Source organism: Monodelphis domestica, chromosome 2 (genome assembly GCF_027887165.1).
Source record: "Monodelphis domestica isolate mMonDom1 chromosome 2, mMonDom1.pri, whole genome shotgun sequence".
Taxonomy (NCBI): Eukaryota; Metazoa; Chordata; class Mammalia; order Didelphimorphia; family Didelphidae; genus Monodelphis; species Monodelphis domestica.
The window spans coordinates 503,608,473-503,621,468 of NC_077228.1; the positions used below are offsets into that span (position 1 = coordinate 503,608,473).

The 12,996-nt window shown below is 38.5% G+C and overlaps 1 protein-coding gene across 2 annotated transcripts in view; it reads left to right on the top strand.

Moving 5' to 3' along the window:
- The window catches only part of MYO1D (myosin ID), a 381,916-nt gene that overhangs the window by 227,125 nt on the left and 141,795 nt on the right, over positions 1 to 12,996 (top strand). For both annotated transcript variants that reach the window (XM_056819463.1, XM_001368007.4), the window contains 3 exons: positions 2,496 to 2,640; positions 3,575 to 3,679; positions 11,364 to 11,477. In XM_056819463.1, coding sequence (XP_056675441.1) covers positions 2,496 to 2,640; positions 3,575 to 3,679; positions 11,364 to 11,477 — 364 coding nt within the window. The remainder of the gene's footprint in view (positions 1 to 2,495; positions 2,641 to 3,574; positions 3,680 to 11,363; positions 11,478 to 12,996) is intronic.

The window sequence follows — 12,996 nt, forward strand, 5'->3', positions numbered from 1 at the left end:
CAGGAAGGGAGAGGAAAGGAAAGGAGGGAGACAGTTTGGATCTTATAATATCAGAATTCTTACATGGAAAATTGTTACTACATGTAACTAGGAAAATAAAATAGCTTTACAAAAAAAGGGGGGGGTATTTATCATGTAGAATGGTGGAGAGAGCCCTAGACTTGCAGCCAGGACACAGGCTTGAGTGCAGGCTCCAACATTTGCTAGTTACATCACCTTAGGCAAGTCATTTAATATTTTGACCTTCAGTTTCCCCAATGATTAAAAATGGGTATTATAACACTTATACTACCTATCTCATAGAATTGTTCTGAGGGAAATGGTCTGTGAGTTTGAAAAGTCAGGGTGCCTCCAGAATGCATCCATTATGTTCCGAAGCCACAGAATACTCTGGAGGCAATGAGAACAGCCAGCCTCATTCTGAAAAAGGAACTCACTAAATATAAACTACCCAGCTCTGGAGCTTTCAGCTCGATCATGCCTGATGAGAAGAAAGCGACAGAAATGAGTGCCGGCTCTAATTTCTTGTGGAAATGGTTTCCCTTGTTTGAGAAATGACTCTCAGGTGATGGTTTTCCAGGTCATCTGTCTCGTGTCGCGAGCTCAGAAGCTTTCTCAGAGTGTGAGTGACCATCTGGCCAACCTATGCTGCCCTCCAGGACCACTTTGATCTCATTCAATCCCTATCCAAGAGATAGTATCCAAAGTGACTATAATGGAGCTAGAGGCTCTGCAGCACAAGGGCACTGGCTCTTTTAAGAGAATTGAGCCTGGAGAGACTTGAAAAAGAAATAATGGGACCAAAAGGGGCTTATTACAGAACTGGGAAAACATTGTACACACTAACAGCAGTGTTGTGGAATGATCAACTATGATAGACTTAACTACTACAATGATCCAGGACAGTTCTGAGGGACTTATGAAAAAGAATGCTCTCCACCTCCAGAGAAAGAACTGCGGGAGTCGGAACACAGATGGAAGCATAGGATTTTTCACCTGTTTATTTGGGTATATGTTTGGGGATTGGGGTTTTATGATATATGAAAACATGTGTATAACCCAGAAAAAAGAGTAAAATCAAAAGAGGCTTATTATATATGAAAACTTCTGTTTTCCCTTGTCTAAGCAATGGGAACAATGTGATATCCCTTAAGTATGTCAGAAGTTTCTGTGCACCAAGCAAAGCAATTGACTTGGTAATTCAGTGAATAGAGCTTGACTTAGAGTAAAGATCATGAGTTCAAGTCCTGCCACAGGCATTTGCTAGACTTGTAACCCATGGCAAGTCACATAGAATCTCTAAGTTCTGGTTTCCTTCACTACAAAATGAGAGAGTTGTAGTTATTACCTTTTAAAGTCCCTTCTCAATCTATCATTCTTTTATAAATACTGTCAGAGACCTTATGCTGCTGACCAAATACTTATTCCATTCCCAAATACTCAAGCCTTAAGCAACATAACTATTTTCACATAAACATTTGTTTATTGAATCTCTTACTCCTTTGAAATCCCAGAGTCCTTCCTTTGCACCTATCATTTGGCACTTAGATCTTTCCCCAGCTTTCTCCTTGCCCCTCCTCTGAATCACCCTTGTCTTACCTCTTACTTGGACCATTCAATCAGCTTCCTCATTTGTCCCCTTTTCCTCTCCTTCACAATGCTCATTGTTCCCATTGTATGGCTGATCACATCACTCTTGATCTAAAACCTTCTGTGGCTCTCTATCTCCCACAGAGTGAAATTCAGACTCCTTTCTCTGCTATTCATATGACTCCAACATACTTTTGTGGCCTCATTTCACTCTATGCTTTATCATATCCTCCATCACTTAGTCACACCAGACTATGAGGCATTCCCCAATCCTGAGCAGTCTTTACTATTTCTGTGCATTTGGGCCTCTTTCCCCCCATCTCTGTGCAGGGTTCTCTCTCCCTCTCCTTCTCCCTCTCCCCCTACCCCTACCCCTCTCCCCCCTTTCTCCCTGTCTCCCCCTCTCCCTCTCCTCCCTCTCCTTCTCCTTCTCCTCTCTATCCCCCTCTGCCCCTGTCCCCCTCTCCCCCTCACCTCCCCCTCTCTCTGCTTTTGAGATCTAGTTCTGCCACTTCTACTGTGAAATTTTCCCTAATTTCACCAGGTAGATAGGACGTCCCTCTCCGGATCTCATGACTCTCCATTCAATCTCTCCTTTTGCCCTTTGCTCATGATGTCTTATAGTCATTTATTTATGCACATCATTTTCCTTTCTAAACAGTGAACTCTTTAAGGGCAAAGGCAATATCTTGAACCCAGTAAAGAATGGATAAACACATGTTGACTCCAACTGTGTAGTTTCAAGGGAGCATCTGGCATTCTTTTTTCAGAATAAGAAGGGCCCAGGTAGCTCTGACTTACCTATCTAATATGAAATTTAAGTGTTCTAAGAATGGAAAGATCTTGCCAAAGACCACAGAGATATCAGTGTGATGCGTATTCCAGATTGTCTGATTTTCTTCTAGATGGAGAGCAGCCCAGCTTATCCGGAGCATACCCCCCTCCGACTTGCCCCAGGTCAGGGCAAAGGTTGCTGCCGTGGAAATGTTAAAAGGCCATAGAGCTGACCTTGGCCTACAGAGAGCCTGGGAGGGAAACTACCTTGCAGCAGTGAGTACAGTGACTTAATTTGAAATCTACTATTTTTCTGTACATTGTCTCATGCACTCACACACATAGATACGTACAATTTGTCCCTGAGAAGCTGTTGAGAGAAAATAACTTAAGTAATTTAACAGATTTTCCTAGGAAGGAAAATTTACAAAATTAATGGACACTCCAACCTAATGTATTTGGTAACTCCTTCAGGTTTATCACCTATGGAAAAAAATGGATAACTATGGCACATTCATATGTAGTACTCTTCAGAGCCTAGTCAATGATCCCCTTACTCTTCTCCTTCTTTATTTACTTCTTTGGGGAGTCTTCTTTCTCTCTTTCAACTATAACATGTATATAGATTATTCTTCCCAAATAAATTTCTTCATCTGTGGCTTCTGATCTTCTCCCTAGTCTAGTTCTCTTTCTCTATTTGCCTAAAACAAGGGTTATTGGCCTGGGTCTGTAAATGGATTTCATAGAGTCTGTGAATTCTGAAGAGAAAGAAAATTACATATTTGTTTTCAGTAACCACAACTTAGCATTCTTTCAATTTTGTTCTATGGTATTTTTATTTTTTAATGTTTTCCAATTACATTAGAACAAAATTGAAAGAATTTTAGTTATGGTTGGTAAAAAAATTGATTCTGAAAAGGGGTCCATAGATTTGGCCAGACTGCCCAAAGGGCTTATGACACAAACAAGGTTAAGAGCCCTGGCCCAGAAGACCTCTCTCAACTTGGACTTCTACCAACTTTTGCAGAGTTTAGAGTCTATGTAGGAAGACCAAAAAGAGACCTGTGTGAAATGGCATGAATATTGTTGCAAAGAAGAATATCTCTAGAAATCATTTTTGTGCAATAAATATTATTAGTAATAAATCTCTGCCCATCTGCTCATGCATCTCCAGCTTAGCTTATCCTCCCTTCTTGACTTTGCTTTTCAGAAGCCAGACACCCCTCAGACCACAGGCACTTTTGTCCCTGTTGCCAATGAACTAAAGCGGAAGGACAAATACATGAATGTTCTGTTTTCCTGCCATGTCCGCAAGGTAAGGAAAGATAGAAAAAGAGTTTGTTGATTTCATAACCTTAGAACAGGGCTTAATTTAACTGGGTATGTCCATGAAAATTTTTCATTTTTAAAGAAAATTTGGATAATTATATTTTAATAGAATTGGCTTCCTTTTCTAATTCTACATATTTTATCTCAAATTATTCTGAGAAGGACTTCACCAGACTGCCAGAAAGATCTGAAACAAAAAAAAAAGGTAGTTACTGCTCTAAAGAACCTAAATTAAGATATACTGAGTCAGTATCAAAAGTAATATTTGCAATATCTCTTTGTGAAATCCACAAACTAGACAGGAGAAATAGATTGGAGGACATGAGAAAGAGTAAAAAAGGGAAAAGAGAAGAATAATTGTTATGGGAAATATTTTATGGTTGCCCACTAGAATGGAGGAATTTGATGCTGAATTCCAGATACAGAAACATGGCACAAAGACAAATGATAGAGCACTGATAGGGGCTTCAACTACCCCTGGACTTTGCCTGGAGGTCCCATGTTGCTTAAAATAGACGGTTTCTTGATTGTCCTACTGACAATTTCATTTCTCAGCAGATAAATAATTGGAGGGGGGGTGCTACTCTAGGTCCAATTCTGACCATCTGGGTACACACGAATTACTTGGTGAAACAGTTGTATCAGGAACCAGGAGACAAAGAGACTCAGCCATGCTTGAATTGATAATAAAAAGGAAAAGCAAACTGGGCATCTAGGCACAAACAAATGAATCAACATTTACCTATCATTTACTACCACTAAAACACTCTGCTAAGCCCTAAGATGCAAATAGAAAGACCAGCCAAGCCTTGCTCTCAATGAGCTCCCATTCTAATAGGGGAAAATAACATACATAAAAGGGGTTTCAGCAGTAAGTCTTATGGAAAGGCCCAATATTCCTTAGGTTGTCCTTAATCACCATTATATTAAGTATTGTCCTAGGAAAGTTAATTATAGCAATGAAAGAAGAAAAAGAAATTAAAGGAATAAGAATAGGTAACAAGGAAATAAAACTTTCATTTTTCCAAATTGATAGGGTGGTACACTGAAAGAACCTTAGAGAATCCACTAAAAAACTAGCTAAACAATTATCACTTTAGCAAAGTTGCAGGATAAAAAATAAATGCACATTAATTTCAGGAAGAGATAGATAGAAAGAGACTTCCACTTAAAACAACTATAGACATTCAGCAACTTATGAACACAATTACAAAATGATTGGAGAAACATTAATTAGCATTGGTATTAATATAATACAGGTGATAAATCTATCTAAATTTACTAATTCAGTGTCATGACAGTCAGACTATCAATGAACTATTTTATAAAACAAAAAAATAGCAAAATTCTTCTGAAAGAAGGTCAATAATATAAAGAAATTAATGAAAAAAATATGAGGAAAGGTAGCCTTGCAAATTTCAAGTTTCCAATTTCAAGTTTGCAAATACCAAATTTCAAACCATATTACAAAGAGGTAATCATCTAGACAATCTGATACTGCCTAAGAAATAGTCGTGGATCAGTTGAATAAATTGGGTATAGAATAAATAGTAGTAAATTACGTTAGTATTCTTCTCTTTGATAAATCCAAAGTTATAAAATTAGAAGTAGAAACTACTTTTTGACAAAAAAAAATTCTGGGAAAACTGGAAAGCAGTCTGGCAGAAACTAGGAATGAATCATCATCTATCAAAATGGGTACATCATTTAAACATAGTGATATCATAAGTACATTAGAGAAGCATGGAAAAAGTTACCTGTCAGGTATATGGATAAGGATGTAGTTGATGTCCAAATAAGAGATACAGAGGTTCCTGGGAAGTAAATTGGATAAGTTGTATTACATTAAATTAGAAAGGATTTGCAAAAATCAAACCAACTTAACCAAAATTAGAAAGAGCAGGAAACTGGGGGGGGGGGGGTGGAGGGTGAAGCTTTACAGCAGATTTCTCTGATAAAGATCGTTTCTCAAATATATAAAAAACTGAGTCATTTATAAAAATAAGAACCATTCCCCAATTGATAAATAGTCAAAGGATATGAAAAGTTTCCAAAAGAAGGCAAAACCATAAATAATCATATGGAAACATTTTGTAAATTAATGCTAATTTTCTTTAATTTTTAAAAAAAGACTACTATTGTCAGAGGCTCTTGCTTCAAATCCTGTTTCTATTTCTCATGTGACCTTAAAGCAAGTTATTTAAACCTCTTTGAGCCTCAGTTTTCCCATCTTGTTAACATGAGATGGTTAGACTAGACCAGAGTTTCTTAACCTCACATCTACAAACTTGGGTTTGAAAAATTATTACTTTGACAACTGTTTCAGCATAATTGGTTTCCTTTGTAATCCTATGTGTTTAATGCATTTGAAAACATGATTCTGAGGAGCAGTAAGTATCACCAAGAATTCCACCGGAAACCATGACACAATAATAATAAAGGAATCCCTGTGCTAGATAGTGTCTAAAATTCAGCTCTCAAATTCTTCCAGTTCTCTAATTCCCTCTCATGCCCTGGTACCAATATTCAATAAACAGCTCTATAGGGGATTCCATATGAGTTATAGTTATCCTTACATCAAAAGTCATTGAATGTAACACTCATTCTACATGTGAATGTGAGAACTTCTCCATTAGCTCCAAATCTGTTGCATTGGGCTCTTTGATTCCTGTTGGTGTTTTCCTATTTGCTAACCAGCAATTATTTATTCTTACCTAGGAACATTTATTTCTCTTAATACAACTGAAACAATTTGCACCTGCTTCTTTTTCTCCTTATTTTGGAACTTTACAGTTTTTTCCATTTCCTATTCTCCCTTTCACCTCAAATGGTATGATTTGTCTCATCTGAAAAACATTCTATGTAAATGGTTTGAAAGTTTTGAAGGCTAATTGCCTTAGCTAAAAAAATTCCCCAAATACATGATTGTATCATCCAAACCAGCAAGTACCTAATGAATTATAAAATGCCTTGTAGCTATTCCTGTCTCCTAGGAACAAGACTTCCTTGTGATTTCAAGGATCCCTTGATATGTGAATTTTTTGATCTTACTGAATTTATATGTTAGAGTGTGGCTTTGGAATGCACTTCTTTAAAACTCTCAAGTTGCAGAATTTTAATGTTTCCCATAGAAGAATCTTCAGTTATATTTACCAAATTCAAGTTTTGCATCATCAATTTCATAAAGCCATGTATCAGATGCAGAATGTTCTGTCTCATCTTTGAAAGCAAAGAGTATCCTCACATCAGGTCTACCAAATTGGCAATTGTTTGCTCTGGACTGGTTCTGCTTTGAGAATGCATAGTCAACATGCAAAATATACCTTCTGTGAATATCAATTATATGAAAACTACATTTTCCTGATCATTACAGCATGTAGGTAGCAAGAAAGGGGCACAAGAATAAAAGCTACCAATTAATAAAATGTCATAATTTAGTTAGTGAATTCTTAATAACAATAATTCTTAATCAAGAATATTAATAATTCTTAATAATAAAATGGAGCTTGGTTTTTACCGGCAGTTGCAATAAAACAGGAACAGCACTTCAAAAACTCAAACACCAAAAATAGGTACTCATTTTTTAAAATGTCTAATTTATTATAAAAAGAGATGGCTTGTCAAGTCACCAAAGCATTTATGAAGTGCCTACCCACTATGTTCCAGACACTGTACTAAGCAAAGAGAATATAAAGGAAGGAGGAGTTATGGTTCTCCAGAAGCTCACAGTCTAAATAGACGAAAAAGAATGCAAAAACTCCATACAAACAAGATACAGATAGAATAAATTAGAGATAACCAGCAAAGGGAAGGTAATAGCTTTAAGTGGGTTTGGAAAGGAGGCTTATTGTGGAAGACTGGAGTTTAACTGGGACTTGAAGGAAGCCAGAGAACCCAGGCAGTAGAGTTGAAGAGGCAGAGAATTCCAGGCATGAGGGGCAGCCAGGAAAAATTCCCAAATTGGGAGATAGAGTTTCGTGTGCAAGGAGCACCAACAAGGTCAGTGTCACTGGGTCACAAAGTACAAGGGGAAGGGGCTTAGGAAGACTAGAAAGGTAAGAATTGGCCAGGTTATAAAGGATGTTTTTACATGTCAAACGAAGGGGCTTATATTTGATCCTAGAAGCAATAGGAAGCCACTGGAGTTTATTGAAAGGGGAGGTGGTGTGCCCATGGCCATCAAACTTGGCCACCAGGAACCTGGATAGCTTCTTTTCCAACTCTAGCTGATATAACACTGCCCAATATGCTCTGTATGGTCTACCATTACTTTGATTGGACTTCCATCTGCCATATAAACAAATTGCAATACTCCATGCATTTGGTCAAACTGTTGCTAGAATGGCCTCTCTCATCTTTGAACTTCAACTCATGACTGTTGAATATCTACTCAACACCTCTTCCATATTGCCTTCTCTGATGCCCTAGAGAGTCATCAGATTTTCTCTTTTAGATCTGAAAGAGACCTTATATATCCTATAGTGAAAAACCTTGTTTTACAAATGAGGAAACTAAGATGGTCCATGGAAAGAGCACTGAATTTGGAGGCAAGTATTCCACTTGCTATTATGTGACCTTGGCCCCAGTTACTTAGCTGCTTTGATCCTTAATTTCCTCTTCTATGAAATTAAGAGGTCATATCAGATGGCCTTTAAAGCTTACTCCTACTCTAAGAACTATGATCCTAAGGCCCAGAGAGGGTCATTGATGGACTCAAAAGAGCACTGATAATAAGTGATAGAGCTAGAATTTAAATTCAGGTCCTTCTAGCCCAAATCTGGTATTCTTTCTACTGGTCCACACTGCCCTTTTTCCCTCTTTAGACTCCTTTTCTAGACTTGTGGCATTTCAAGCTGGGAAGACTGTAGACTTCTCATTTTACAGGTGAAAAAGGAAACAACACTCACATGTCTCAAAAATAATGGTAAACATCACTGATTTGGAGTAAGAAAAAAAGATCTTTTTTATGTAATGGAAATGGGTTCTCCTTGAAAGAGAGAATGTAAAGTTACCTTTTGTAGACAGAGAACAATTACTAAAGGCATCTGGGCATGGAGTTACCTTGAAAGGCAAAAAGTGTCTTGGAAGTTTGGATAAAAGTCTTGATCTTTCCAGAAATTCCATCATCCTGACAAGCACAGCCCTCTATCAGATTTTGGTTCTATTTTTTCAGAGAGCTTATCTAGAAGAGATCATGGATGATTTAGGTAAATTCAAAAGTCTTTTTACACTTGAGCAAGCAGCAATATTACAGAAAGAAATCTTGATTCTGCAAAATGATCTCTCTTTCTCAAATCTGAAAGAGTTTTTTTAAGTTATATTGACTTTTAACCTTGATATATCAAATTAGCCAGGGCTTATATTATAACTTGGACCTAATAAGCCAAAAGATATGTTTTAAGAAATAATTTTTCCAAAGACTGAAAATTATTTTAAAAAATTTTTAAGCTTAAAAACAAACTTCTGGTTTTAGAGAACCAGTTTTATGAACTCTCTTGCTCATAGTATACTCTCCCCTCTCTTAGTACCTCCATATCCCACCATCTAAATTCTCCTTGGTGGACACGTCTAGCTACCTACCTGTCTGTGACATTAACTGTGAGAAAACTAGACCGTCCCTTCCTTTAAAAGTCTGACCCTCTTCCATATCAGTGAGCCATTCTGTACAGGACAAGTCTGGGGTACATGCAACAAACTGAGAGGAAGATTGAGTGCCTAGTATAGACTATGTACTGTGTCCTGATCTCTTTCCTGCTACAGCCTTTCATCCATTGCCCAGACTTCTCCCATGACTGCATTGCATATTATAGATAGCCCCTCAAGGTATCTGGCTGGATCCTGGTATATCCTTGCCTTGTCTTCTCTTGCTCCAGCCTCTACTTCAGGGTACCTTCCCTTAGAGGGGACAAAATGTCTCCCATAGTAAAGGCCTGTTGTCTTTTGCATTGTTGGCCCTGTTCGTTTCTTCCATGGAAATCTTTAAACACTTAAAAAGAAAATGTGGCTGCAGTAGACTGACAATTCTCAATGTTATTAATACCTTATAGAAACAACAATTTGCCATTACTGTGACTTGATTAATTGTAGGAAGATAATATTATAAATATATCAGATTTGGGGAAGAGAAAAGAAGCAGGCAGCAAGTACTCCATTATAAATAAGGTGGTTTTCAGGTTCTCAAACGATGGTTGGTCGTGTGTATATGTCATGTCTGCCTAATGGACTATAAGTTCCTTGAAGGCAGGCCCCTAGATAAAGATATCTAATCTTTGCACCAACTTCAGCACCTCACAGGAGGAAGCTTTTAAATATATGGTGAAATGAATTAATACAAATAACTTCCAACTCTCTGGAGGGCTAAATAAATAAATCATTCTCCACAAACTCCCAGGCCACTTGTGAACAGCTGTATACTCATATCTCAATTAGCTACAGTAATAAAGTGGAGCCGTGGCATTACTAATTAAAAGCTACAAATCCAGTGTTCCCTTCTATTAATCCAAAGGTGAAGCACTGGTCTGAGACCAAGTTGAATAAGTGGGACTGCAGACACTACCTTCTCAGGGTTCTTCCCTCCAGCCCTTGGGAATTTTTTTGGTCCTATAAAACCTTCCCCCTCACTATAGAGCAGCCAAATGTGGCTCAGAACTGGGGAGGGAGATGCAGGAACTCCTGAAAATCCCACAGGGTATGAGGAGAGAAGTAGCATTAGGACCAGTCAACATCTTATTGTTGAGTACCAGCACTCAATGCATTCAAAAGAGTATGACACTCTTTTACTGCCCTCAAAGAGCTTAAGAAGAAATATAATGTCTGGGAAGCAATTCAAGAACAATCATGGACCAAAATTGTTGTACTGATTCCAAGTGGTGTGTGAGCTCAGCAAAGGGGGTTAAGTGTGGCTCTAGAGTCATTGGGAAAATCTTCAGCGAGGAGATAGGACTTGAACTGGGATTTAGATTATTTTAGCAAGAGAGGATGAGACAACATTTTGGTCAGGTGGGATTGAGATTTGTAGAGTGAGGGGGCAAGAGTCTGTTGGTTGGAAGTACCGTTAAAATCATAGAACTAAAAATGGACCCAAGAGTTCACCTTATCCAATTTGCTTTAAAAAAAAATTGATAGAAAACTGAGATATGAAGTAAGTAGAAGAAGATCTGAAGATAAAGTGGGGTATAATAATCAATCAGATATGAGATAAGTTAAATAGTAGTACTTGAACCTTCTAAGACCTTATTGGGTAGAAATAAGGAAATGCTACCAGGCTTAGCTAGATATCAGGGCATCAGTCTCCCTCAAGACAAAGATAGTGCAGTTTTAAGTTATTAAAGTATATCTTCAATATTATCCTCATCTTTAAAGATACACTTTAATAGCTTAAAAACTACACTAAGACTTTTGGGACACCCTGTATAATTATTCATTATGCTAGTATATTTTTACTACGATTTGTATTTGACCTATTAAAATGTAAAATCCCATGAATGTAGAAACTCTCTCTTACATTTTAGGGCTCCTCGTGGATTCTTTTGAAGCCCATAGACTTAAATCAGTCAATGCTGCTGACATTCTTGTCTGAGGGTCTCAAAAGTCACTCACTGCATCTTCTGGACGTTTTTTGAGACATTTCTTCCTGCCTAAGGGTATTCTCTGGTTTGTTTTTCTCCTAGGTAAATCGATTTAGTAAAGTGGAAGATAGAGCCATTTTTGTCACTGATCGTCACCTGTATAAGATGGACCCCACCAAACAGTATAAAGTGATGAAGACCATCCCCCTCTATAATGTAAGTAGCAACTGCTGACCAATCTCTGTGGTTCTTCTGCATTTCTGGTCTTAATGCATTGTTCGGTGATATGAAAAATCTTAGAGAGGAAAAAAGGAGTGAACCCTGGAGAACATACCACATCAGATGATGCATCACTCTTTCATATTGCATCCAGCCTTCCACCCAAGGCATCTTGCCATCTGCCTGCTTTCACCACCCTTCTTCTCCCTGACCTGGACCAGCAATCTCTGCACTGGACCACCAGAATCCATGCCACTAGGTCTTGGGAAAGTTAATCCACTCATCCTTGGTGCTGCTGCCCTAGGACCCATTGTCTTTGTTGTGGCTAATTGCCTGCAAACTTATCTCACCAATTGTAGCTAACTGGTTGCTTGTTCATGTGGTAGTTCAGCCCTATCTGACTCTTCTTGACCCGATTTGGGGTTTTCTGGCAAAGATACTGAAGTGGCTTGCATTTTTCTTCCTCTCATTTTACAGATGAGGAAACCGAGGCAAATGGGGCAAAGTGACTTGCCTGGGGTCATACAGCTAGTAAATATAGCTGCACACCACATTTAGCCTTCACATTTCATTCAGTCCAGCCGTCCACCCAGACTATCTTACTGTCTGCCTGCTCCCCTACATATTTCCCCTCTTTTCTCTTCCTTCTCCAGTCCCCCTCTTCACTTTTCACCCTTTGGCCTGAGATCAGTAGTCGAATCAATACTGCCATTGCTTCTGGAAAGGGTATGTCCATCAACTGCCCTCAGCATCCCTGGGACTCCCCATACCAAAGCTTCCTTCCTTAGTGACCTCTCCCCATTAGAAAGTAAGCCCGCTAAGGAAGACTGCCTCCCTTTTTCCATTGATATCCCACTGCTGACACACAGTAAATGCTTTTTCATTAACTTATTCTTCCAACCCATCCCCCTCCTTTTATAGATGAACACGTCAAGGCTCAGAGAGATTAAATGGCATTGGCCTGAGGTGACATAGGCAGTAAGCAGGAGGGCTGCTGCTATTTGAATTGGGGTTGGCTCTTTCCACCACTCTGGATGTTCCTAATTTTTAGGAAGAATTTTTGGACTGATCAAAAGTTTAAGTTTCCTAACTAACAAAGAAAATATACAAAAATCTATTGAGTTAAAGTCAATAAGTATTTACTATGTATACCTTCTGTGGGGGCAGCTGGATGGGGGGAGCAATGCTGGGCCTGGACTTAGGAAGACTCATCTTCTTGAGTTCAAATCCAGCCTTAGATACTATCTCTGTGATCCTGTACAAGTCACTTAAGCCTGCTTGCCTCACTTTCCTCATCTGGAGAATGAAATGGCAAACCTCTCCAGCGTCTTTGCCAAGAAAACTCCAAAATGGATGTTTGGAAGAATCAGTCATGACTGAAATGACCAAAGGCCAACAATATACACCTACTGAGTACTCAGCCCTGGAGATACAGAAACCAAACCACCTTGCCCCCAAGGCACATCACTTACATAGGTTTAAGTGTTTATTCACTTTGTTAAATCAAATGCTCCCA